Source organism: Melozone crissalis, unplaced genomic scaffold, assembly GCF_028551555.1.
Source record: "Melozone crissalis strain CALT ecotype California unplaced genomic scaffold, PUWL_Pcris_2 ptg000014l_1, whole genome shotgun sequence".
NCBI lineage: Eukaryota > Metazoa > Chordata > Aves > Passeriformes > Passerellidae > Melozone > Melozone crissalis.
The window spans coordinates 16249100-16277071 of record NW_026535792.1 but is presented as its reverse complement, the minus strand read 5'-3'; the positions used below and the strand labels follow the sequence as shown (position 1 = coordinate 16277071).

Below are 27972 nucleotides of genomic sequence, written 5' to 3'. Positions count from 1 at the left end.
ATTACACAAACCAATTCTAAAGTAGCCTCAAACTTGAATTATTTATTTCATTATAACAAAACCAAAAATTTTGTGAACTATGAGCCCCAGAAAATGTATCATGACAGTGTTTTTTGGTTTTCTTTCTCTGTATTCTGTACAAGAAAACTGCAGTGGTTTTTAGGTAAAACCAGTTTTAACCTAATAGAAATCTCTGTGTGAGCATAGTTAAAGCTTACCATAAACTGACTGCCACTTATCCTAAAGCAAAATCACTTGGTTTTCTTCCTCCATAGAAGTGCCAGAATAGTGCAGTCTCTAGATTTGCCCTAAATGGATTGGTGAGAAGTAGCTGCCTTTAGAGGCCAAGTTAAAGGATTGCAGGAGATTGTTCCTTTACAGGAACCTGGTTTCTCTCTCCTGTCTCTGGGCCAAGCCAGGGAAAGTGAGGTTGATTTTGGTTCCAGTGCCATCAGGAGCTTGCCTTGCCCCAGCTCTCAGTGCCCTGCTCGTGTGCTCTGGTGAGCCAGGGCTGAGATCCAGGAGAGAAGGAGCTTGGCAGTCACTGCTCAGGCACAGCAGCTGGCTGATGGGAGGGCATGGGCAGGAGGCAGCAGCTGCCTCTGGGTGGTGAGAGGAGCAGCCTGCCAGGGATCCTGGCACTGCCCTGGAGATGGTGCTGTTGGGATGTGTCCTGTTCTCCTCCTGCCCTTCCTCTTGGAGGCAGTGGGTCACTGATCTCTCATTCACTCATTCCAAAAAGCATGTTTACTCCAGTTTTCTTCAGGTCCACAAGGATGTTGGTCAAAATCATATCTCAGAATTTTCCCCAGTGAAAACTGGAATTTCCCAAATGTTAGAGTTGGAATTTCTTCTTTCTGACAATATTGTTCCCTGGTTTCTACAAATTTCGAAGAAAGTACACTGAGGTGCTGAGTTGTGGGAGCACTGGGCAGTGGGTAGCTTTATGCTTCAGTTCTTATATTCTTGGTGCCTTGAGTTATTTAGGGTTTTTTAATACATTTTAATGTTGTTAATGACACCAAGTGAAGCCTTATAATGCCACATAATGAAGGGTTTTATTGTTGTTTAAGGGGTTTGGCTTTCGCTTTTAATATCCTGGTGGGTGAGAATCAGGATTTCTAAATGCCATTTTTGCTCAAGCAGGAGGCATAACCCATGAGAAGCTTTGCTTGTTTTGTGTTAACCCTCCAGGTATTAGTAGAAGGTTAGCTGTAATTCAGGCTAAAATATGTGCATGAAAAAGATGTTTAGAATGTTCAGTTAAGCCTGCAGAGGCTTAGAGGAGAATGGATGACCTGAAGATAGCCATCAGTGAACAGGACACTTCCCTAACTCAGAACACCAAGAACAGCAAGCTCTCTGAAAAAACAAACTGATGCCCTGGAAAATAAGATAAGCTTTAAAAATGTCAGATTACTGGGGGGTCTTGAAAGCAAATTTAATGAAGATCCAGTATTTCCTTACTTTGCAATGGATTACAGAGCTGCTAAAGATTGATAACACAACTACAAAACAGCTGAAGGTATTTCAAGCCATCACTAGAAAGGTCAGTTTTCCCTTTGAACAGCACTTGCAAAACTGTCAGTTTTTCAGAAAGCTGAAAATGATCTCTCATACAAAGGAACTTGGTTTGGATTTGTCAGGGTGGTTGTTTCTGTTTGATGGCAGGATGCTGGTTCAAAAGAAGCTTGCAAATAATGATATAATAAATTTACTGAAATTTGTAGATAGATAATTTTTTGCTAAAAATCAGCAGTCATGCCATTTTTCTTATTAATTAGAACGAGAACACCTTTAGTTCATGAGCCAGCAGTTGTTCTCAGGTGCAAAACCTAAAACTGACCAAAGATACCATGGTGTTTCTGGCCTGAGTCACTGTAATTGATGGAGGTGGGACAGCACAGCTGCAATCCACTCATCACAGGCTGAACAAAAAGATCCTTCAAAGGCTTTGTTATCTTATGGATCAGAGTGTTCCTATTGGAGTTTCACAAGGTAAAGGCTTCTCTCCTTCATTGAGACATCACTGCTCATACCCAGCAGCAACTTGTTAGATTGAGACATTTCCTCAAAGCAAAGTGCAGCCCAGTCCTGCTGCTGCCTTGGCTGTTCTCAGAAAGCACATCAGAGCTGAACTAATCTGAGCTGGGCATAGCCATCTCCATTGCAGTTACAGGCTCAACTCAGGAGTTTCCTCTCACAGCTGCAAGTCAGCCATAACTTTCCTTTATGGAATCTTTGGGCCAGTCTTGGATGAAGTGAAGGTAAAACTCTGTTTTTCCTGAAATACTTCCTTCAGGTAGTGAGGTCTGTATGTGATTTTGTTCTGGTTCAGATAAGGAAGCATTTCTTCATAGCTAAATTTGTGATCACCAATCTAATTCCTAAGATTGTGTTAATTTTTGCAAAGGGATTTGATCTCATAACTGATAGATCTGAGCTCTGTACAGAGGAGTATGAGTGTTGTGACAGATCACTCAGTGGAAACAATGGGAATCACTGTTCTACAACAATGTAGCCATACATTAAGATGAGGATTTCATCCAGAGACAGGCAGGAATAACCACCACTGCCACATTCAACTTTCACACTGTGTCTGATCCAGTCCTGCAGATTCCACAGCTGCTTCAGAAACTGCTTGGGAAGATAAGAAAATCTGTGAAATCACAGTAGGGCTCTGTTTAAAACAAAGTCCTTCCCTGTTGGGAGGGCTTCTGGTGTAACTCTTAGGGTAAGGGTCTCACATGAACCCAGAACCTTTTAGGTACAGCCCAAGTAAATTGATGAGCATTTTCAAGGATGTTATAGATGAAAAGAAATTCCTTGCTTGAGCAAGTCTACTGAAATGGGAGAAATTCTCCCTGAAAATTTAAGGTGGATCAGCTCTTCCTTCTTGTCAAATCCATGTGAGGGCTTTTCTTATCTTGGTGTCAGCAAGCTTTATCTACCTTACTGAGCCGTGCTTAGCTGTGCTTTTAAAAGTATTAACTAGCTTTCTTCAACCATTTCAGAAATTAAAAACTTGTGAGGTTTTTCTCTAGAACATTTTCCAATTCTAACACAATTGGAAATTCTGCATGTGCATTAAGCAATAAGTTTGGTAACATCATAAGTTTGGTTTTATGTGAGAACTTCTAAACACCAAGGACTGTTAAAGATCCAAGTAGAAGGGACTTTACCATTTATTATTTTATAAATTTAGATTAAGAAATGGAAAATCATGTATTGTTCTTAACTCCTCTAATACAGTCTGTAAAATGGAAAGACTGAGAACCTAAAATGGATAAAGAAAAATATCTTCTTTATAATGCACAGTTAATCTGTGCAAGTCATTACCATTAAGTTTCAGTGACACTAAAGAGCTTAGCAGGATGTCTTTACTGGATTATCGAGTGTACTCCCTTTATCCGTGCAAACATCGCATTATACAAGATCTAAAAAAAAAACATTCTCAAGCTTCAGGACTAAGCCAGCTTCTCAAGAATCAGAATTAAGAATGAACTTTCATGGCTTAGTAGTTTCAGATTGTCATTTGAGAAGTTTGTGTCACTTTCCTCTTCAGTGACTATTGGTGGCGGTGAGGAGGGACTGAGCTGCAGGAGCCACTGGGATGTTTTGTGTATCCTCAGTGCCCTGTGACTGACTGAGACCTGGGCACTGCCTGCCTGTGCCCAGTGCTCTGCAGGAACAGAGTGGGCAGTGGTCTCAGAAGTTCTGGGTAGGGTGGCCTCTGACCTCCCTCCAGCCATTCACCTCTGCATTTTCCCTCAAGCATCATTCAGTCAGTTTAGGCATTATGTTTGCTTTATTAGCTTAAAAGTGCAGGGCCTGAGGGCATCTCAAAGCGCTCTCTTTGAAACTAATATAGCTACAAATTACACAGTTGGGTTTTTGTGTGTGCAAAGCAAAGTCCTCTTCCTTGTCATCTCCAATTGTACAGCTGCCATTGATGGCTGCTGTGCTGATGTCCACTCAGGGAGGAGATCAGAGTCTGTGCTGGCCCCAAGGCCACATCTGCTTCTCTCTGTCTCTGTCACTAATTCCTGCCACTGGGATTTATGTGCTGTCTTGTACAGAGCTGTGTTCCCTCACCTTTACCTCTGGATCTGACCCTATTTCAGGATACACTCTCACAATCACTTCTTATGAACGTTCCACTTTATCTCCCTCGTATTCATTGCTGTTTATTAATCTCCCTAATTGAGCAGGCGTGCTCTGAATAGAGGAGAACACAGGTCACACAAGAGCTGTGGTTCCAGTGTCCTCACCAAAATTAACACCCTACACAGGCAGCTTTCTGCATCCTGCTGTTCCCAAAAGACTGAGGCGAGTTAGACCACATCATCTTCTGCCTGGCCTCCAAAATCCATGCAGGAGGAGAGCCTGAAGGAAAGAGAGGCATTTGTCCCTGCAGAAAAATAACACTTTTAAGACGGTTTTGAGCATGTGCACACGTGAATGACAAGTATATGAATTCAGTGGGGTGTTGTCTGAAGGACAGTCATTTTTATGGCAAGTTTTTTTGCTTCACATAATCTCAGCTACTTAGGAAAACAGACACATTTTCTGCATGCAGAGGACTGCTTCCTCCACTAACTGAACAGTTGTTTAGCTTCAGCCACTTGTGCCTGAGGAGCAGAGTTCTCTAAGATAATTAATTTCTGTGAAGTTAGTTCCTGAAATAAAAAAGAGGAGAGAAAAAAACTTGGACAGAGGAGGCTGCGCCCACTGTGCTAGATGCTAAATATGTGCTCTTATGCAAGGCATCAAAGAATCCATCCTGGCAAAATATCTATAAATATCCCAAATAAGGAGATAGCTGTAAGTATGACTTGTTACCAGTAAGCAGATAGAAAGTTACACTAAATCAGGTTCTAATGGTTCTAATCTGAGAGAACTGCCTGTTTATCAGCTGCTCATCTTTCCTCAAAAAACCAGCTATTTTAACTGTTTAGTTCATGAAGCAGCTGGGGATGTGGTTCTTGGAGCTCCCTGAGTGAGGATGGTTCCCCTTTTACTCCTGCTGTGTCCTGCCAGCACCACCGAAGGGCTGACATTTGCACTGTGTACACAAGCTTGATCTCTCTGTTCTCAGCGTTAAGATACTGGGAAGCATTTCCCCATGGATTTCATGACCTGACCTCTAATTGCTGTGGTTTAAAATGTATTCTTTTGAGGCCCTGAATACAGATTTGAGATACTCTCTAACTCTTAACAATAGGTTAGTGTCACTTGCTGAAGCTCCCGATGAGAGCTGAGCCGTGCTTTTCCCGGAGCAGTGGCATGAGTGAGGCCATAGCCCATTCCAGAGCAGTGATGCAGCCGAGCCCTGGCCCTGCAGGGAGGCAGGGCAGGAGTTAAGGAGGCAGGGCTGCTGTGCTGGCTCTGGCAGGGCCCAGCCCCCGAAGGTAAACACTAAGGTGCAGTAGGTGTATCACTCTGTGCAGAGTTCAGCCCTCTTGCTCACAGCTTGCACAACTTGTAGCACACCAGAACACTGTGGAATCAATGGCTCGCCAGAGTTTCAAGACATGATTAAAAGACTCAAGAAGGCCCTGAAAGAATTTCCTTTAATGGGGAATTGTGTGAGTGAGTACAGTGGGTGAGTTGGTATTTTTTTTTTCTTTCTTCCTTTCTAGCTGTTGGTTTACTTTGGCAAAATGCTTCTGAACTTAGGTTTAGTGTATGTGCATGCATGTGTCTGGTTTGGAGAATGAGTATGTTCTTACCTCACCAAGTGATACTAAAAAGTTACTTTGAGATGTGATAATTCCTGGTTTGTGGCAATGACAGAACTGTGAAGCTATTAGAACCTATTTCTTCTTAAAGAAAACATTCCTGTTGAGGAATGCAGGTATGTACATTATTTACAGCAACTACAAGCCTTCAGTTCAATTATCCTGAGAGCCTTGTTACTGCTTTAATTTTATGTCTGCTTTACTCTGAAATTACTGAGGTTAACTCTTTAATGTGGATATATTTATGGCACATGGAATGTTCTTCACACCATTCCTATGCATGGTACTAAAATGGAACAAAAACTGGTACGCTGATTAAAGATTACATCTTTTTGAACTGACGCCATTTTTTCTCTTTTACTAACAAGTTCTAATGAGTTTGGTTTGTGTCAGCCTGCAGTTAAAATTCATGAGTCTGAGCAGAAACAGCATGTGCTCATTGCACTGTCCTGGGTCTTGTCATGCAGAGCATTGGCATGTTGGAACCTTTTACTGGGGATTGCTACGAGATTGTGTCCCAGGATTTTCAGGGGTTTGGCTTTGCCGTAGACAAATACCTATAATTTATTGTGTTAACTCTTTGTGGAAGTTTGAAATCCTTATCACCAAAAATAAGTATCTCTGCAGATACATGATGTGCTGATTGTTTCTTGATGGAAGTGTCTTACTCCTGTCCCTAATGGAAGTCACAAGTAGTTCAAATTCTTCCTGTTGTATTTGATCAGGCTGTAGTAATGAGAGCTAGCAAACAGCACATATGCTCTTGAGATTTGGCCTGTAATGAGTATTTGTTCCTGCAAGTGAGAGAACATAAAGGCATGGAAATATTTTTGCTCTGACATGTTTTTGTGCCATATTATTGATAATTGCTGTTATATTTTCAGTATGATTGTGGGGTTTTATTAAATCTCGACTTTTTTCATGCATATAATGCATCATTTTTAAATTATACTGCAATAAATATATCCATGGAAACCAAGTAAATGCACAATTTTCAGAGTTCTGTGCTGTAAGTCATCACAGTGTGATTAAAACTTCACAGCTAAGAGCAGGCACAGAGGAATGTCTTCAGTGCCTTCTGCAGTTGGCCTAATGCAGATGGATTTTAATGGTGGAGAATTTTATATGGGAAAGAGATTACTGGCCTAAATGAGGTCTGTTTCCCAGAGTGTCAGTTCCCAAAATCCTACCAGGATATGAAACTGTATCATTGAAGTTTTATGCATTTATTGGGACTTAATCCTACTTCCTATGCCCTGTTATATTTGTTTGAGGCACAATTGCTTGCACTGGCAAAAAGCACCCTAAACTCTGCTGCTGTCCTGAGTCCCACTCACTTTACCCAGAATCATGCCTGCACATTTATGAGTATGGATGTTGATGGTAGTCAAGTTGTAAAACATGTTATTGTAGCTTTTATATCGAAGGCATGAACTCTTACATGCTATATATTATTATAATCACGATAATAGTAACTAACATGTTACTATTTCAATCACGAGTTGTTCCTTCTCACTAAGGAAAAGAAAAACTGTAGATACTTAGGAAAGGAGGGTGCAAGAACTTTGCAAGAACTTCCTCGTTTCCCAGCTCAGCCCGTGGGTCCCGCAGTGTGCCCGGCTGGCAGCGCAGGTGACGCTGTGCTGTCTGTTTCAGTCAGGTGCCCGAGGAGCCGGCCCTGGAGGAGCTGTCCCCGCGTGTCCCCAGGGCGGTGTTTGTGAAGCAGGACAATGGGGGCAGCGCCTCCGTCATCCCCGCCTCAGCCTCCCGCGGCGCCCCGGGCCCGGAGGAGAAGGAAGCAGCTCCAAACTCTCCTGATCTGAGCACCTGCAGCGCTACCTACAGCAACCTAGGTGAGTGCACAGGAACCGCATCACATTTTGGAGGCCTTTTCAGTGTGTGAAGAGCCTTTTCTTCTGAGCAGCTCAATGCATCTTCATGAGGGTAGCTTTTAACTGCTTAATATTGATTTACAGCAGATAAAGATATATAGTCTCATTCAGAGGTCATAACCAAGAAAGTGAAGATTCAACAAACTCAAAGGTTTGTTTTCCTGTAATTTGAAACAGTCTTTTAATTGCTCTTAGTGATGAATATCTCAGATGATTTTTAAAATCAACATTGTTTTATCTCTTTGGAGGAATTTTTGTTAAAGAGGTTTAAAATGCAGAGCAAGTTACCTAATTTCTTTAGAAGGAATAAATAAAATTCAGTATTTTTCTAAACTACATCAAAAGATAGGGCTTTTTATTTTAGAGCATCAATAACTGCTAAAATATTTGTACCCATCTCTTGTTGGCTGAAACTGTCCTTATCCTGGTCAGAGAGTTCACTTTTGGTCCTTCCCAATGAGATACAAATGTCCTGAAGGTGCTACTCAAAGATTATCAAGAGATTCATGGATGCAGGGCTTCTCTGAAAGATAAGGGAGCAAGATAGAGCAGCATCTCCCAGTGGACAGTATCAATATTATCAGCCTGATTTTCTAAAGCATTTTGATTTGCAGCACTGTGAATTCAGGGATACCTGCAGCCAGGTTTTCTAGAACAACAAAATCTCTCATTTATTTACATTCCAGGATATCCCAATACATGTTTTTTGAACATCCCAATCCTGTACACGGCAACTTATTAAGCATTTGCCAAGAGTAAAGTGATTGTGTGTAGAGATGGCTCACAAGTACAGGGAGTTTGGCATGTCCACACAGGTTTCAGGGATCAAGGATTAAACTTTAAACCCTCAGGTGCCCACATTCCTTAGACATTCAGTGAAAGTGTTGCATTTTTTTACTTAAATGTGAATTAGTGGCCAGCTTATTAGTGCACTCTGCTATTAAAACATTAATTAGGTATTGTTTATAAAGCATAAGGAGGAAAAATATCCTATCCAAGTGTGATGGTAACGTCTACCAAGAAATTCCTCCTCTGAGGAGGAAAACTAAAATCTGTATCTTTATGGTGAATTACTCATAGACCTAAGAATTATTTTCAATTTAGTGAGGTATGTATCTGTATCTATATTTGCTGTATTTAGAAGACAGGGACATTGCAGGCAGAATCCAGGCAGTTGAGGTCTGGCTGCATCAGAACTGCCTGTACCATGTTTATCCTGTGCAGCAAAATACCATCAACACTGGAACAGCTTGCTCAGAGGAGTTTTGGAATCTCTGCCTGTGGAGATATTCACAAGTTCCAGCCCAACTGGAGAGGATCTGCACAACCTGCTCCAGCTGACCCTGCCTGCCTGTCCCAAGAGATCCCTTCCATCAGTCCTGGCCTGTATTAATGCTGTTCCTAAGTTCGAATGTTTCTTTTTAAAGCCATAAAAAAGTCAACCCCTTAGCAATTTATTCAAAACCTTCTCCTCACCGTGGGTTCACTTGGAGCTGTGCTGTCTCCAAAGTACCTTTGGTGTGAAAGGGTTAATTAGCTGTGGGGCTTGCCTGGCTCTGGCTGGGAGAGCTGCCTGCTGCTAGGAGCAATGCTTCCCTAAATGGCACTGAGCTCCCTGGCTGCCCTTCAAAGGCTTCCTGCTTTATTCAGCCAGCCTCACTCTCCAGTTCAGATGGCAGCAGAGAGATTTCTAGGTAGGGACAGAGAATAATCCCTACTTGTTTTCACATCTTGCATCACCTGGGCAGCAAAACCTTATCTTTTGTAGAATTAACAAATACTGGTATGTGAAACTGGAAGAAAGGATAATATGAGAAGTTACATCACATTTGACTCTTGCCTCAGCTGCAGTTAGAGCTGCATGCTGCAGTTTGGAGTTTGTAAAATGCGTCACGTGCACATGTCAATTTGCAGCATAATGCACAAGGTTCACCTTTTAAACTGATCTGATACATATTCTGTGGTTTTTATTAAAAAGCAGATAATATGTCTCTACTTTAATAAATGGCTAATCTTCAGTTCTGACACATCATGATGCCTTAGCACTCATGAAGTGTCATGAACAGAAATAATTGCAAGCCTTGGTGGATTTTCATCTGCAGTCAGGTAACAGTTTATGTCAGGTACTGCCCTCAAATATATTTGGTTTGGCCTTCCAAGAGACAAACCTTACAAAACAGAGGATTCTCCTCCAGGAGTCAGGTACAACATAAAAGAGTTGGAGCTTTTATGATGATAGGATAAGGTGTGTTCCTGGCTGTGGAAATAGAAGGAAACTTGAGTAGGAGGAGAGAGGTTCTTGACTGCCATGGTCACAGTCAGGCTCTGGTGCCCACAGTTTAAGAAGAATGTTTTACAAATTGCACAGGCTCTAAAGAAAAGCTTTGCAAATGCCTGGTATTGTGGCAAGCACTTCATAGGGACTAATTCAGAATCTGAATCCATTCAGCTTATCAAAGTAAGAGTCTGGCTTGATCATGGTGGGGGTGCTCATGTGGTGAGCAGAACTGCAATAGGGGGACCTGTGGTATCAACAATTTAACAAAATCCAGAGGCTGCCACTTGAATGAAGATGAAGAAACAAATGTTCAGATGTGTAAGGGAGGGCCTGGATGTTTCTTTTGTAAGGGGTTCTTTTATTGTTACAGAAGTTAATTCAGGTAAGCCCTGTAACTGATGATAAGGAAGACAAAGCCTTTCCTTTACAAATCTTTAAATTGTTCTGTCTTTGTCTGAATTTGTTGGGGAAATTGACTTGATTGAATTTGCATGGCTGTAAGTAGATTAAGGTATTCTCAGTATACTCAGGATAGTTTTTCTGCCATTGAAAAAAAATAGGTTATTTCATTATCAGCTGTTTTTCTCTTTACACCTAAAGATGGGGAAAAAAGGAGGCTGAGTTTCTAGCCTTTGTGACTGCTGACACTGAAAACAAATCCCAATCACAGTGTCTGCCATGGGGCATTGCCTCAGTCAGTCAGTTGGACCAGGGCAGAAAGCAGTGCTTTGGCCAGGCTGTAAATAAAGTAATGAGATCATTGTTGATGAAAACTGACAGTTCAGTGACAGACAGTGATTATAGCATCAGTCTGGTGCATTTTGTGTAGTGCATAATTAGCACAGGTAATGTCTGAGGTGGTGCAATGGAGGGTGGGCAGCAAGACCTGACAAGTCACCAAGCAAACAAAGTGAGATTCTCTTCCTGCATCTCCCAGGAGACCTGTGCCAGCCTCAGGTTACTGCTGAGACACTGCACATGCACCACCAATGTTGCTTAACAAATGTTAGCTTCCATTTCTCTAACATCTATCATCATTCTGGTAAGATTTTAACTATTCAATGAACACTACATGTGTAAACAGTGGAGGATTTAGTGCAAATCTGTACAGGACAGGTTCATAGCAGGGTGGCGTGCATGCACAGCAATTATTTGAGCTGGGGCTGTGAGGCATACTGGTAGCTTTTGCTGTGGCATTTGTGGGTTTGTTTCATGGTTTGGTTATTTTTATCAGCCAGGATAAGTGTTTATTAAGGAGTGATGTCAGATTTGATAGTTTCAGCAGCTAACATAAATAGGCTGCAATGCAAAGTCTGATGATAAAGCAGTTACCCAGAAAAATTAAACTTAAATGCCTTTCTCAGATGTCTTTCAGAGTTTCAGAACTCTGCATGGTGTCTGGAGACTTAAGCATTAATATTTAAATAGTGTATTGAGATTCTATAATGGAAGATCTTTTTGAGCTGCAGAATTATTTAAAGCTCTCTAGAAATCTGCTGTCTGTAAAGAGTTAAATTTTTTTCTGTCATTGAGCAGTCTGGAATCCACTTCAAAGATCTCTCCAAGTGGTAGCCTAATATTGTCCCTGTTCTTCCTTTTCATTTTGCCTCCCAAGAGTGTGGCTCAGGCTGAACTTGCAGTGTTGCAGAGTCTGTGCAGTAGGTAAGGAAATGAGGAGTTAAAGCATGCAAGGGGAGAAGGAAAGGATAGGCAAGAAAAAGAAATTAATGCTCTGCTGGTATTTCTATGCAAAAGGACATTTTTGTGCCTTTGACAGGGACAACATTTAAGACAATATTTTTCTTGCTGGGCAATGATTTTATAAAAATTGGCCCTGTAGTTTCCTGCCATGCTTGGGGAAAGCTGAGCTGGAGACTGGCCCAAGAGCTATGAAAGAAATGTACAGTGCTGGAACTCAGCACAGAAACAGTGCAGACATGAAACTTTTCAACTGGATAATACAGATGGTTAGATTTCAATATGGAAAACTTGTTCTTGTGGGAAGAAACCACACTGTAACATAGCATTTTATACAAACTCATTTTTTCTCAGCTGAGAGTACTTGAAACAGTAACTACAGAATGACTTGTACATTCAGTTCTCTGGAACCTGCCACCCCCTCCAGACATCTGAAAAAACAACTTCTGGTTATGAAAACCTTCTCCAATTCTGTTTGGATGTCACAGTGCCAGTAGCTGTGCAAAAGCAGCCATGGTTGCAGTCCCAACACTCTCCTCTGTGTGAGTGACTTTTGGAGGACAAGTCATTACAGCAGACAGAAAACAAGAGAATGGGAGCAGTAACACTCATAAATCTTACCTTTCCTGGAGAGAGCTGCTGCTGCTGCTGCTGCTCAGGATGTGCATCTGGCTCTGATTTGTTTCCCTGTTTCCTTCTAGCAGCTGTGCATCCTTGGGTTAGCAAGTCCCAAAGCAAGGCCCCTTAGCAGAGTGCCTCCTGAGCAGTGTCTGTAAAACCCAGCAGCCAGGCTGTCCCAGCAGAGTGGGGAGGAGAAAACAGGCAAGTGCTCGTTAGCACAGAGTGTTGCTGGGGAGAAGTACATAGGTCACAGATTTTGTAAGACTGAGCAGTTGTGGAAGAGGACACATGTTTGCATGAGTAAGAGAATTGGGTATCAAGTAGAAATGAAGTTGTCTCAGGATTAAGCAAAAGGCATCTGGATGTGTGTCTGGCACACAGACATCAATTCTGCTTTTGGCTTGGACTCATCCCACACTTCACCTCTGCAAAAGGAACTTCAGGACAGAGCTCCTGTAGTGCCCAGCTGGCAGCAGCATTCAGTGCTGCAGCACAGCAAACACTCACTGCAATACAAAGGAGCAGTCGGGTTCCCCCAGCCCTCCAAGGGTTACATTTTTGTCAGCAACCTTTACAATGATTTGCAGTCTTCCCTGAATATCAGGTATGTACAAAACTGATAGAATTTCCTGCTCAAAACTTGGTTTTTTTAAACATTGGAACAGCCAGACTTATATTAAATCCATAAGGCTTTTCTGAGGGTTTCTGGAGCTTAAAGAAAAGATGGGGATAGAACTTTCATTTGAGATGCTGTCTCCTTGGAGTGACTGACAAGAGAACAATTGCTAAGAAAGGGTGTAAGGCTGTTTTGTTTGTGGATACATATAGAAATATGATCCTCTCTGATTTTCTGAAATTAGGAGGTGTATTTCAGCATTTTGTCCCATCATTGCAGGGTTTGGTACATCCTGGCCATGTGGATTTTGGATTCTGTAGTGTTCATAAAAACTGTAACAACCTACCTTAACAAGCAGAGGAAGCTAATATTTCTTTTTGCAAACTGCAAAGTCATTAATTATTAATTATGGATTGAAGTGTTGTAATTTAGATCTGAATCTTAGATCCCCCTAGTCTTCCAGTTTAGTCCTCTCTTTACAAGGATTTTGTGGGCTTGGCAGTGTTAGGTTAACAGCTGGACTGTGATCTTAGAGAGCTTTTCAGCCAAAATGATTTTATGATTCAGCACATTATATTCAAATAGTTATAGTGTCTGTTCCCTTACTAGAAAAGATGCTCAGCTGCAGTTATTCAGAGCATCCCTTTCAGGTCTGCTGTTTTCAACCATCAGAGCTGGCTTCCTACCTTACCATGACAGTGAGTGAACCTCCCAGGAGAACCAGAAAACTTATAATTTCTCTGAAAGTAGCAGTTAATTGGAAGGATCTCAAATTGATATGAGTAACAACAGTTTAATTGTCCCAGAGCAGTGAGCTGGTCTTTTGTATTTTGTGCTTATTAGTTTTTATTCTCCATTATATTATTGTTATTTATTTATTCTGCATTTCCAAAGACTCTGGCACTTATGAAACATAAATGTCCTTGATAAAAGCCATCCACAACACATGACAGGAAGTTTATCTTCCCTGGATTCACACAAATGTCTGAAACTAGAAAATCCCAGCCTGTGTGTACATACTTGCCATTTGGGATCTCTTGAATAAAGCCAGGTCTGATTATCTCTGAATGTAACATTGCCAGCAAAAGTACCTGTGGCAAAGGGAGGGCACAACAGTTTTGATTGCAGGGTAGAAACTATTTCTGTCAAATTATGATCCTGCTCTTGATGGCAACACACTTGTCAACTTGAGTGAAAGTTAGCTTGACTTCCTTGATTTCACTGTGTGAATCTGCTGGGGCAATCCTGACTGCCTGATGTGACCTCCAGAGTATCTAAACTGTTATTTTTGTCTGGCAGTTTCTGGATTTTATTCTGAAATAGGATTTTCAGCCTGTCTAGTGCATTTCCCAATTGTTTTATGGACTGTTATCCACCCTTAGTTTTAGCACATTTGAATAGAAAATAAGAAATAATATTACAGTCAGTTGACTGCAGAGGAAATTATAGGACACTGGGTGTAATTGCTGAAACTGGACTTGGCCAAAGTGTCAAATGGAGGTTTGGTTTTGCTTGCAGTTCTTGTCATTGGTCTGCTGGATGTAAAATGGCAGCTCTGCTAGCACTGAAGGTGATTTCAAAATATATGCCAAGGTGAAATCAAGACTGGCTGGATGTAATTAGATATATATGATGCTGATTTGGTCATTGACTTGCTAATTAGTTTATCTTTTCATGTATGTATCTAGAGGTTTTTGAAATGTTGGGGGAGGGGGCAGGTCCTAGTCAGGGTTTTGGGATTTTTTTTGCCTTAAACTTCTTTTCAGAGTGCAAACAAGAGCAGCACATATGAAGTACTATAATCTTCTCTCACTATTACCTTATTCCACAGGGCAGTCCCGAGCAGCTATGATCCCTCCAAAACAGCCCAGGCAACCCAAAGGAGCTTTGGATGATGCCATTGCCTTTGGAGGGCTGGCAGACCAGGAGACGGTGAACAACTTGCAGCCAACACCACCTCCACTGCCAAAGAAAACAATTCTGAGAGCGAACACAGAGCCAACTCCCCGAGACCTCCAGAAGCAGGCTCTGGAGAACAACCTGTGCATCATGGCCAACCCCACCTATGACATTGACACCAACTGGGAAGCGAGCAGCGCCTGCTCCTCGGTCAGCCTGGAGCTCAAGGTCCTGGACAACGAGTCGGGAGATTCCCTGGACAGGCCCTCAGAGAAGCTGAGAGCAGGCGCCTCGGCCACGAGCAGCGTTTCCAGCCTGGCCACGGGCAGCATCAAGGAGCGCTGCTCCACCAGCATGGAGTCGCTGAGCGGGCGGCGCCTGCCGCAGGCCAGGCAGGGCCGGGGCGTGCAGAAGCCGCAGAGACAGGCGCTGTACCGGGGCATCGAGAACAGGGATGAGGTGGTGGGCAAGATCCGCGGCCTGCACGCCGACTCGCTCAAGAAGCTGGCACTGAAGTGCGAGGATCTGTTCATGGCGGGCCAGAAGGACCAGCTGCGCTTCGGCGTGGACAGCTGGTCGGATTTCCGCCTCACCAGCGACAAGCCCTGCTGCGAGGCGGGCGATGCCGTCTACTACCCTGCCTCCTACGCCAAGGACCCCCTCAACAACTACGCCGTCAAGGTAGGGAGATTGGAGTAATGCTGACCCATTGTCAGGGTAGGGGGGCTGCAGAAACGCTAACCCACCGTCAGGGTAGAGGGGCTGGAGTGTTGGGGAAGATGAAACAGGAAAGCCTTATAAATATGATTGCCTGGCAAAAGGTTTTGAGAGTATGGAAACTATAAGCGAGATTGAAATGAAAGATTTGAGATCCCTTAGTTACTGAACAACTGGAAAACAATGGTGTGGCCAGCTGAAGGTAATCTCCTTTTGATGGAACAACACCCTCTGCAAGCAGGCAGGTCCAAGGGTCCAGCGGACCCTGCCAGCTTGGCAGAAGGGGTCCAGAGAGGAGTTTTTAGGGTTTAAAATGTAACACAGTATGGTAATGTAGTGATTCTTATAGGCTGTATGTAAATCATATAGGATCTCTATATTGTACTGAATTGGTTAGTGAGAATCAGAATATTCAACACAGAAGATGATTTATTGTATTGTAGTGGGAACTTCACCCTCTTGCCTCTTACCCCTTCTACTCTCTTACCCCTTTTACTCTCTTATGCTTTTGCTCTCTTGCCTCTCTTACTCTCTTACCCTCTCTACCCCTCTCTTGGGCTGCTCCAGCTGTGGCTGGAGCTCCCAGCAGGGCCCTGCACCCAGGCCCTTTGCAAAAAACCCCAAGTTCCACAACCTGGCTGCAGAGATCTCTGTCTCTGTCCGTCCCGATGGTGCTACCCCCCAACACTCCTACACTGGAACAATGCTAACCCACTGTCAGGGTAGAGGGGCTGGAGCAATGCTAACCCCAGGCATCAGTGGCAAACTGTGACAGCAGCCATTCTCTGCTCCACATCCCATAGTGATAGGGCTGCTGCTGGCAGAGGTGAGAAGGAAGGTTCCCAAGATACAGGCTCTTCCTTCAGTCCACACCCATCTGTGCCATTGGTACCTGCTGTTTAATTGCATGTTTTTGTTGCAGCTCCAAAATGACTGAAAGAGAAATCAACACTTCTTAGTCTTTACGGTGGTCACTGCTTAATGACATTTTGAAAGAAAAGCTGTGCTCTTTTAACATGTGTCAGTGGTTTTTTGGAAACTCACAATAACAAAATCCTTTGATTCACCTGCATGCAGAGGAAATTAAATCATCACTCCTAGTTAGGAAAGGTTTCCTACAAAATTGAAAAGTTCTCCATTTTCAGAGCCATGTAATTTTAAATGTAAATTCTAGGGCAATAGACCTTTCTGTTCCCATATAGGGTCTTAGATTTTCACCAGTGCTCATTACCAGCCTTTCAGAAGCTCTGCCTAGCCATCAGTGTTTGCCTTATAAATTCTTCAGCTAACACATTAAAGAAATAAGATTTACTAGATTTACTGCTAATATATGAGTGCCTAGCTGGCAGCTATCTCACAAGATATTGTTATTTCATGGGCTTTTATATAGGTAGTTCTTTCTGAGTGCTGTAACTCTGCATTTCTCATTGCTTATCTGGTAGGAAGATAGTGAGGAGGACAGCTGAGACTCATAGCACTGTCAGGCTTCCTGTGTGACCTTGAGTAAATCACTGAACTTCTGACTCCTCCTTGTTGAAACTGAGATAAAACATTTATTGCCTGACCCAGATGTGTGAGGCCTGAGCTGTTATTCCTTTTATTTTACATACTCACAAGGGTGGTGCTTTACAGGAACTAAACATTGTTACCACTCCTGCATGACTGTTTACAAGTAAGATATAAAAAACTGAATGAAAGGTAAGATTGGTGCAGCTAATATTTTTCTGAGACCTGAAGAGGTATCTTTTAATGCAGATATCTGAGTCTAACCATTTCTATTGTGTTAATTATTAAGGACTTCTTATTGGAAAAGATGTGAAATGAAATGTAGCTGTGTTGGAGCTGCCATGAGCAGTGGTACAGAGCAGGCAAGGAGAGGCAGCCCATGAGCCTGCCTGCAGTCAGCTGTGCTTCAGAATCAGCACTGGCATTGCTCATGGCTGGTTTGGAGGGTTTTGCTTTAATACAATGATGCAAAATGATTCCTTCTAGGGCCCAAAGTGGTAATTTTCTCCATTGGCAGGTTTGAGTTATCACTAATGTGATATCTCTTTGCACATCACAGATGTGCCTGTACAATATTCCCTGTGTCATTGGTCTGTTATCTCCTGTCCTCCACAATACATTTCCCTTGTAGAAAGCCAGAGAGAAGAAAGAAAGCAGGGTAACATGGTCAAATAGGTGCTAGATTTTTTTTCATAATTCAGATTTCTTAAAAATAGTTCTCTGACCAACAAGGGCTATTGCCTGGTAATAGATATGAGTGAAGTATGCACAAAATATCCTTGAGGCAGAGGTCACCAGGAGCTGTTGTGCTGTTAGGATGAGAGGAAAAGTTCCTCCTGCAAATACCCCCCTGGCACTTACTGTGCTACAGGAAGGTGTTGGCCCCAAGCTGATCTTTGACTTATAAGCCATCAGTCCAGGATCAGATTTGTCCAAAAGCTCATAACCACAGATTGCTGTTTCATTACACAGAGATTTGGGGAATTTAGCTTTAACAAATATGCTAGTTTTTACTACCATGGGTGTATTTTGTGTGAGCCAAATTACAATAATCTACCTTCAACAAATAACCTATGTCTTCCTGCCACTTTAAATCCCTTATCCCCAAAACAGGGTGGAAAAAGCAGTGAAATGAAAATTGCTGGTGTGCCAATTGAATCCAAAACAGTCTTCCTGTTATTTTGGATCAAGTCTTAGAAATACTCTTTGAAAGTGGAGCCACATCTCTGGATGATGTAAATTAATGTAGCTCTTTTGAGTTTTACAGAACTACCCAAGCAACACTGCCTAACAATTCAGACAGTTCCCAAATTTTATGATTTTAATATTAGATCTGAGAAACAATGTCATAATGAGATTTTAAAAATTATTATTCTCTTTGTAGAAAATCAGAGATTCACCCCCAAACAGTGCTAATACTCTTGATACCTAAAATTTGCATTTTAATATTCTATTTCCAAAAATACAGTTACAAAAGCATTGTTAAAAATTCAGCTGTGACCATTTAACTACTGCTGAATTAAATTTAGAACAATGAATGATTTGTAGAGGTGAATGTACCAGTGCACTTCTCCATTCTGGTGGTTTCACCAGTAAAAGATGCTCTGATAAATTTGGTGGAGAACGAGCACAACTTGTTCTGTTGGGGTGGATATGAGAGGAAACATTCACAGGGGGGTGTTGTTTCCCAGCACTTTATTTTGCTTTTTGCTTCAACTCTCACCTAATCTGCTAGTAAACACCCAGTGCAAAAATAGCTGCAGGAAGCCATGTGGAAATTATTTTGACTGAAACATTAGAAATAAAACCAGTACATAAGTCATGATCAGAAAAGTAGTTTTTCAAATGGAAAAATAAAAGTTCCCTTTCAAGAAAGGTTTCCATAAAATTCCAGCCCCTGAGGTGTTTTTCTTTCACCTAAGTGCAGTACCACCTTCTAAGTTGTTGGTAGATCTGGGGCAATATGGATGAACATTCCCCTGAAACCACAGTCTTATCAGTAATTCCAAATATGTGGTGAAAAGGTTGCACCAAAGTAAAAGCAGCACAGAGCACCAGCAGACTGGATGAGTTCTGTTCTCAGTGTCCTGACATGAATTGAATCAGGCACTGATGTGGTAGGGACATCTTTTATTAAAAGATAAATAAATAAGTTAGATTACTCAGAAGGAATAACAGACACTATGAGTACTGTGTCAGTGCCATAAACAGGTTCCACTTTCAGAATTAAACTCTCAAAGCAGACCTGTCCAGTGTCACAGCTGACTCACAGAAGCCATGATTCAGAGTGCAGACAGAACAACAGCCATAAAAGCCAGCTGGCTCTGGCCACAGCACGTGTGGCAGTGCTGCTCAGGTGGGTAACAGCAGCTGCAGGGGTGCAGACAGCTCACAAGGAGCAGTTCAGATTTATTGCTTTGATTGCTGCAGGGCAGCAGAAGTTGTAGCAGTAAAACCTGAGGGTTCCTGGTAATGTTTGTGTTTGTGTCCCAGGTATAGAACACAGGAATGCAGAAGTAAGCAGCACTGGGCTGAATTGGCTGGCAGGTTCATACTGCAGCTGACAATTACTTCCCAGTCATGTGTAGTTTGTCACAGTGTGCTAAGGTGGTTTTATTTGGTAATTCAGGTTCCTGGTGGAGCTTCCTGTCAGAAGGATTGTTAAAGGCTGTCCCAGAACTCTGTGCTTCAGATCAAAACAAAGCAATGTACGTTCAACTTCCAGCCCATTCCCAGTTCAGTCGCAGCAAAACAGAATTCTGTGTTTTGGCACATCATTAAAAAGTCAAAGCTCTATTCCAAGGCCAGATCAAGAAAATGAGGTCAATCAGAGATCAAACTGGCCTCCTTGGAAAACAAGGTTGTGCCAAGAACAAGCTATCAATTTGGGATTAGCAAGCTTTCATTCTACACAGAATTTCATTTGCAGTTGTCCCTCTGTGCAATACAACAAAGTGGCACAGATGGTGCAGTCTTTGTGATCTTCTGTGTTTCTCATTTTCAGTGCTTGTAAATTCATTTCCCACAATCCTGGTGGTGCTGTGAGTTCACTGCTGCTGTGTGAAATGCACGGGACAGAGTGGGAATGAGCTTCCCTGCTGGGGAAGGGAGAGGCAGCTGATGGCACTGTGAGCCACAGCACTCATAAAGGAAGAAGAAAGGTAACACAGAACATTTTGTAGAAGCTCTGAAATGTTCAAATCCTGCTTCTTGGGCTGGGAGCACTGAGGAAAACTGAAATGGCAGGGTATAAAGAAACCTGTCCTGTCCCTATAAACATGACAGATGTTTAGTTCATGTGGATGCAATAAGGAAAAGATCCATGATGACAATGCATTCCAGTGAAAAGGAAGTTGGATACTTTGCATTCCTTCCTACTTGTACTCTCCTTTTTTCTCATTGCTTTCTTGCGTCATATGGAAGGGTTTTTCATCAACATTGCTTCATCTTTTGAGCAACCAGCTCTTTATCAGCTCATGAAATAAGGCTGGCCAAGCCCTTATCAACACCTTCCTTTCAGCTGTTATCACATACCATATCTTCATAGCTCAGCTGGATGTATTTCATTAAAGCAAGTAGCAAATGACTCATTGATCCTACTTTCTGTGTTAGTGTTTTAGTCAAAGTATTTTCACCTTTTCTTCCTGGGCCAAAAAACAGGTATTCAGCATGATCTACATGTAAAAGGCAACAGGATTTCCATCTTTTTGAGCAGATGACTGGAACAGAAAAAAGCTTTAAAAATGCAAAGGAAAATAGGCTATATATTTTTTCCCAGCTTTGACACAGAATTAACCATCACAAGCAGAAAAGCAGCTCTGTGTGCACTCCTTTAGCAATTCATCACCAGCAGCTGAAAATACTTGCTAGGGAGGTCAATAAATTTCACTTTTTTTTCCCTAATTTTTTTCAAATGTGAATACTGACTCCAATTCAGACCATTTTGAAAGTTTAAAGTCTTTGTCATTCAGATGGTAGTTTTAGGTGATAGTGGAGTTATTCCAGTACAAAAGGCTTGGGTGAGAATAATTACCCATTGATGGGCAGTATTTACTGTTCTATTGCAAAATCATAATATAAAGTAGACTTCTGAGTAGAACCTGCAATGTAAAAGAATCTGAATAGTGCAATGCCAAACCCCAAGACTTACCTGAAGAGAAGCCAGACACTTACAGGAGCATCAGATAACTGCAGGTCTGTCTTCTAGAAACTGCTTTACGAATTCAGACAGGTGTCTGATTTGTTATCACTCTGAGTTTGGGTGCTGCCTGCAGAAAGCCCAGCTTGCCAGCTTTCCCTTCCTCCTGACAATTGAAGGGTGCCCAGTGTACAGATTTTAGTGTTTGTGTAGTCAGCAGTTTAATCAGCCTGAAATAACCCAGCTGCCTCTTCCACTTCTCACTTCATGGTGTTTGTAAACAAAAAGCAAGAAGCAGAAAATACATCTCAAATCAGATCTCAGCTCTCCTGTCTTTGTAGATACTGAATGCAGGTTCATGTACCCATCTACTTCTCTGTACTAAACAAGAGGGCTGGAAGTGTCCAAAAGCCATCACTGTTGGTCATTTGTGGGATTTGAGATTTTTTCCCTATGTTGGTTGGATTCCTTAACAGCACAATAAGAAGGGAAATTCTCTTTTAATGAATGCAGTCATTTTAGTATCAGTTTTAATCATTATTCTGTTTAGTATTTCATGTCTGGTTTGTTGATAACTTAAATTCTGTTTTATTGCTATAGAGAGGAGTCTGAAGCAAGACCTCATGAAATTTAAGAAATTATTTTGGGGAAAGTTTGGCCCTGCTGTGGCTCCCTGCTTTAGAGTGGACAGTGCTCTGAATGTTTTCAAGAACACATGGAGTTAGTAATGTAACTTATTCTCCCTGCAGAATGTTCTTGGACACTTGGACACAATGATCCTGCAAAGAGGATCATTGGACACAAAGCTTTGTTCTGTGAATGCTGGAGCTGCAATTCTGAATTCATTATAGGTACCACTCTTCAGAAAGATCTCATACATGGGGAGAATGCAGAAAGAGCAACACAAATCAGAGGATTAGGAACAAAGATAGGAGAAGTAAGGGCTGGGTATTTTCAAAAATAAGCAAAGATGGGGAAAGTTATATTTTCCCCAGTTGAAAAGGTATAAAACTTAAGGATGGGAATCAGGAATCAATTTTTAGCCAATCAGCAAGGAGAAGGGCTGTCACTTACTTGTGAAGTTGATATAGGATTGAATAGTGGAAAGCAAAATAGAGAAGATAGAGAACTGCTTTGGGGTGGGTTTAGTAGGCTGGAGAGGTCATCTCAGGGATGACCAGACAGAGGAGACTGACCTTGCAGGCCCCTGGCTCAGGAAAAGCCCCCTCTGCACAAACAGCTGGATGCCTTTGGATGCAGATGTGCATGGCCAGCCATTTCTGAAAGAGAAGAAAGCAGCACCACATCCATAAAGCATGGATCCAAGTGTGCTTCTGTACTCTCACAGGTCTGGGATTGGCCATGCTTACTAAAATGAGGGAACCAAAGCTGATTTTGAGAGGTGCAGATCCTATCTCCAACTTTAACTGAAGCAGTAGTAAATCTGAGAGCATTCTCTGAAGTAGGAAAAAGAGGCTGCCTAGGGCTAAAATTAGAAACTAGGTGAAAGTCTTGATTCCTTTGCTTTTCTTTTCTTGTTGGCAAGGAAAAATCCTTTCCAAAAACTTTTAAAATAGCCTTATATCCACCAAACTGAGATGTGTATATTGTTTTCAGAGCACATACTTTGTGGATTATATATTCCTAGCAGAATATCAGTTTTAGCTGACTGGTGGCACTAGAAATCCTCTGTGGATTAAGAAATTGAGTGTAGTAGCTAAAGCCAAGTGTGGTTCTCAACGTTTTTTATCAGCAAGTAAACTTGACTTTAAAATTAAACTCTTTCAGAATGAGGTTTTTTGTTGGTTTTTTCTTATTAGGTCACTTAAGTATTTTTTAAAACTAAAGGCTGAATTACAACATGTTGAACCTTTTCTGCAGTTGGAATTGAGTATTCCCATGGCTGGCTGTGCAAGAAAAACGCCATGGACTTGAAGGGCATAGAAGATGGAACAATTTTGTTTTCCTTAATAGCTCTTCTCCCACTCAGATTTGATACACACCATGTGTGTACATTCAACACATATATATGAGTGAGTCTGTACAGCTTTTCTAGTTCTGGCTTCTGTGCAGTATTAAGTATTTAATCCATCTGGGGACTTCAGTCTCAAAGACAATCAGCTAGCATTTTCTTTTTCTATATAATTCAAAGGTTACTGCTATATTTTTGCCTCTATAACCCTTGAGAGTAGAGACTGGGGGCACACATACCACTGAGAACTCACTTCACCTTTAACAGGGTAAAATACATTTGAAAACTTAAGTGAGCAAAAGCCAGTCTATAAACAGGGTAAGGATCAACATTTCCTCTCATAAATAAAATAAAATTGACTAGAAAATGGATTTTTCAAATCAGTTTTGTGGGTTTGTGGCAGTTACAAACAGGCAGTTTTAGTGTACATAATGAGTAGGGGAATGTGAATGCTTGTGAAGTATGGCAATATGCAGAGTCTCAAAGATAAGAGGACAATCAGAATGTTGGTACAAATTTTGTCTGAGTTCCTGTGGTTATCTGACAATGCAGTTTTCTGATCAACTACCATAAAGGATTAAATCTTGAATTTATATTTCTTAACCACACAAGCATGTAAAGTATGAAAAATTTATGTGTGTGTTACTGAAAGACAGGTTTATAACTTAGCTGCAGAAGTTCTGAAAGGGGGAAAATGAGAAACAGGAAGAAAAATCACCTAATGCTTCCATTTGGGGCTGGGATGAGATCTGGGTTTCCTGGTGGTGGTGACTGTGTAGAACAAGTGCTGACCTTGGTATCTGGCTTTCCTTGGTTCCAGAGATGAGCTAAGGGAAGCTGTAGCTTCATCTGGAGAGAAGTGACTTCCTCTTTTTTTCTTCTCTGAGTTTTGCACTTAAAACCTGTTGGTGCATTACAGCAAGTGAATATTTAGACTCTAATCATGTAAAAGATCAAAACATACACCTAACCTTACATGCTGTGAATGATCTCTCTGAATTTAGTAGAACTAAGGTTAATATGCAAAGGTCAAGACAGCTGAGTCTTTGTAATTTTAATCAGTTAATGCCTTAGAAACAGAGGCACTAGTGGGGCTTGTCCAGTGACTTTTGTCAGAGGTTGGAGCTGCCAGTTGTTATGGGAGTGCAAACAATTCATAAGGATAATTACTATGTTGATAATGTATATATCAATAAGATAGTTTTGGACATAAATACAGTATATATGGCAAAAAAGCAAACCATATTTTGGATCTTGATAATTGGTTGAAAGCAAGTAAGGTACCATGTTGTACTGATTGTCCATTCATCACCTGAGCCAAGTCTGCCTGGCAGCAGCCTGTGCATGCACACATGCACCCCTCAGTGCAGACACACTGCACTGCTGCAGCTCATGGATTTCAGTTCCACTTACCATGGGCAAGGAGCAAACATCAGTCACCCAGCTGACAGGGCCTGACTTGTTATGCCATGCTCACTCAGCCATGTGCAAGTGTTTGGTCAAATACTTTATGCATATTTCTTTGTATCCCCTATTGCTATTGATTCTTTTTGTCTTGTTCAAGCTTCACACAAAGCTGAGAGAACTTGGAATAAAATGATACAGGTAAACAAGTAACTGTAAAAAAGCTTTGCTGTGCATTTACCATGTATCAGCTGCTGTTCTGATTAAAAACCAGAATTGTATTTTGCATTGGATCATCTGTGCAGAGGGAGAGATGCCTGCATGTATTGTTCTGCAGTTGCTTACTAGCCAGTGAGAGCTGTTTGGGTGCCTTAAGACAGTCTGCCAAGGTCAGTTCATTAAAAAAATGTTCATTGCTCTTGTTTAGGCCTAGACTGGAGATCCCATTAGCAAAGTACATATTAAAAAATATATATAGAATTTAGGAATTAAAGAATGATGTCTGTTGTGTTTGTTTCCCCCAGATCTGTAAGAGCAAGGCCAAGGAGTCCCAGCAGTATTACCACAGCCTGTCCATCCGGCAGAGCCTGGCTATCAACTTCAACATCCAGCAGGACTGCGGCCATTTCCTGGCCGAGGTTCCCATGCGCCTCCTTCCCTGGGAGGACGACGACGCAGCGGACGTGGAAGAAGAGCGGGAAGAAGAGGAGAAAGAGGCTGAGCAGAAGAGCAAGGACAGCGCCTGCAGCCCAGAGGGCTCGTGCAGGGACAGCCCCAGCAGGCAGGGCACCCTGAGCAAGCCGCGCAGCCGCGTGGTGGTGATCACGCGCGAGGTGCCGCAGCTCACCGTGGCCGACTTCGTGCGCGACTCCGCGGCCCGGCACAGCAAGAGCCCCGACCTGTACGAGAGACAGGTGTGCCTGCTGCTCCTGCAGCTGTGCCTGGGCCTGGAGCACCTGAAGCCCTACCACATCACCCACTGTGACCTGCGCCTGGAGAACCTGCTGCTGGTTCACTCCAGGCCGGGAGGCAGCCCCCTGAGCCCCGAGGCCACGGAGCCCAATCCCAACACCGCCTGCCCGGCCAGATTAATTGTGAGCAACTTCTCGCAGGCCAAGCAGAAGAGTCACATGGTGGACCCTGAGGTCCTGCGGGATCAGTCCCGCCTGGCGCCAGAAATCATCACTGCAACGCAGTACAAGAAGTGTGATGAGTTCCAGACTGGCATCCTCATCTATGAAATGCTGCACTTACCCAACCCCTTTGATGAGAATCCAGAGCTGAAAGAGAAGGAGTACACTTGTGCCGATCTCCCCAAGATTCCTTGCCGTTCCCTCTACTCGCAAGGGCTTCAACAACTTGCCAGCTGCCTGCTGAATCCCAACCCTTCGGAGAGGATCTTGATATCAGAAGCCAAAGGAATCCTTCAGTGTCTGCTTTGGGGCCCACGTGAGGACTTGTTCCATGCTCTCAGTACATCTTCCAACCCCTCACGGAGAGACGCCATACTTCAGAACTGGCTCGATATAAAAAGGACGCTGCTGATGATCAAGTTTGCAGAGAAGTCCTTGGAGAGGGACTGTGGAATTATTCTGGAAGACTGGCTTTGTTGTCAGTATCTGGCTTTTGCCACTACAGACTCACTTCATCGCATTGTGAGACTCATGAAGCAGCACTAGTTGTAGAGCCTGTTGCTTTTCGTGAAGCATCCCCACCTCTGCCCAGCCCTCACTCCAGCCTGCACTAGGGCTCACACTTTGTACAGTGGTTACCCAACAGCCTAGACAATGAAGCCAGCAACTCTGAGCAAATAGGTTCTAATTGGAGAAATTGCATCCTGTACCAAGTATGACAGAAACTTTACTTTTTTGCCAGGCCTGCTAGGGATTGATCATGTACACAACTGCATTTGGATCAGACAGTATGTAACTTGATTCATATCTGGCTGAAAAGGAGAGCAAGCTTTGATACCACTATTTCTACCACTACAGTAAACAAATTGCCCTCCTCTTCTGGGTAGTTTCTGTCATTTCCTACATAGCATTGATTAGTGAATAGCAGTGACCATAAGCAGAGATGGATTAGTGGTGAATGTGAGATGAATTATCCACCATGCCACAGAACACTCGTTTGCTTTCACTCCACGTACCACACATTTCCTCTCAGTTTAGTCAGTCCCCCACAGCAGGCTGTGCTCCTCTTTCCTTTGGTCTCAACCAAACAGGTTCTGATCTTTCTCTTACACTTTACACTACCTGTATTTTCCTCCCCAGATGTGGTTTTCCCACTGAGCATGGCAAGTGTCAGTGAGCAGTAAGCACCTGTGTTCAGTCCTCTTCCCTCCTCCTCTGCCTCATTGCCTACCCATATCCTTTCTAACCATTCACAATTTCATCAATGCTGCCTTAATCACACCATTACCCTTAGCTTGAGACCTGTGCATTAAAAAGCAGCATATGCACACTTTATCTATCCTATTTCCTAGAAAACCTTCACCAGTCTGAACTGTTGATGTAATGTAGCCATAACCACATTTATACAAGAACAATACAACAATACATGGTGGACCCTTGAAATTCCCCTTCCATTGCAAAAAGCACTAAAGCCTGACTTGAAATGGATGGGACGTACATAACCTTCTCTGACAATCACTGCTATGAATCAGGGACAAAAATAAAAGCCACCTCTTCTGTTTTGGTTTGGTCTGCTCTTGTCACTTATGCCATACTGCAAAGTGAGACTGAAATTGGCTCTGCAGGTTTGTTGGCAGGAGATAGAAATGTTTAGAGCTTGTCTGTGTGTAGCTAACAGGCAACATGGAGATACTTGTACTGCAGACACAGTTCTACGAAGGGTAAGAACAAGGGTGCAAAAACACTGTTGTTTGATTATGGAGGGAGCTGTTAAGTTTGGCAGCCACAACCAACAGCATCATGATCCACATTTCCTGCAGCAGTGCTTGGCTGCCCATCTCTTGTCTGCTGAAACCAGTGTTTTCTCATGTTGCTATGGACAACTCCCTAAAAATGGAATGTTGTCAGAAGAGCTCAAAGAGCATCACAGACAAAGTTTTGGACTAGAGCAGGAATTAGTGAGGATTGAAGAGTCAGAATTTTTAAAACCTCAACTTGAAGGAGCTTTTTCACTTTTCAAGGCCACTGCTGACTTCCTTCTGTGCCCTAAGAGCCATTTCCCATGGAACCTCTGTACAGACAATATCTTTGCTCAGTATTGGTAGGCTAGGAGTTGTTTTCCAAGTTGCTCCGAAGAATGGATCTGGATGCAGAGGGAAAAGCAATCCTGAATATTGTGACCCGGGTGATGGAAAGCAGACGGCCGTAGTTATGAGCCTGTGCTTCTCTCCTATGGATCTATGTGCAATTCTTGTATTATTTTTTAAAGCTGTACATTACAGTGTTCACTTTACACACCAGCCTTTACCTGATGCTAGATCTGCAGCCCCTTCCTTTACTCTCCTGGCACATAAATG

General features: G+C 42.5%; 1 protein-coding gene across 5 annotated transcripts in view; it reads left to right on the top strand.

Moving 5' to 3' along the window:
- The window catches only part of PEAK1 (pseudopodium enriched atypical kinase 1), a 105643-nt gene extending 78713 nt beyond the window's left edge, over positions 1-26930 (top strand). For 3 of the 5 annotated variants that reach the window (XM_054272452.1, XM_054272450.1, XM_054272451.1), the window contains 4 exons: positions 5489-5605; positions 7398-7594; positions 14678-15426; positions 25007-26930. In XM_054272452.1, the coding sequence (XP_054128427.1) occupies positions 5489-5605; positions 7398-7594; positions 14678-15426; positions 25007-26161 (2218 nt within the window). In that variant the 3' untranslated portion in view covers positions 26162-26930. Of the gene's footprint in view, positions 1-5488; positions 5606-7397; positions 7595-14677; positions 15427-25006 lie in introns of those variants that run through there. The other 2 variants (XM_054272454.1, XM_054272455.1) reach the window with 2 other exon arrangements.
- The last annotated feature ends 1042 nt before the right edge of the window (positions 26931-27972 follow it).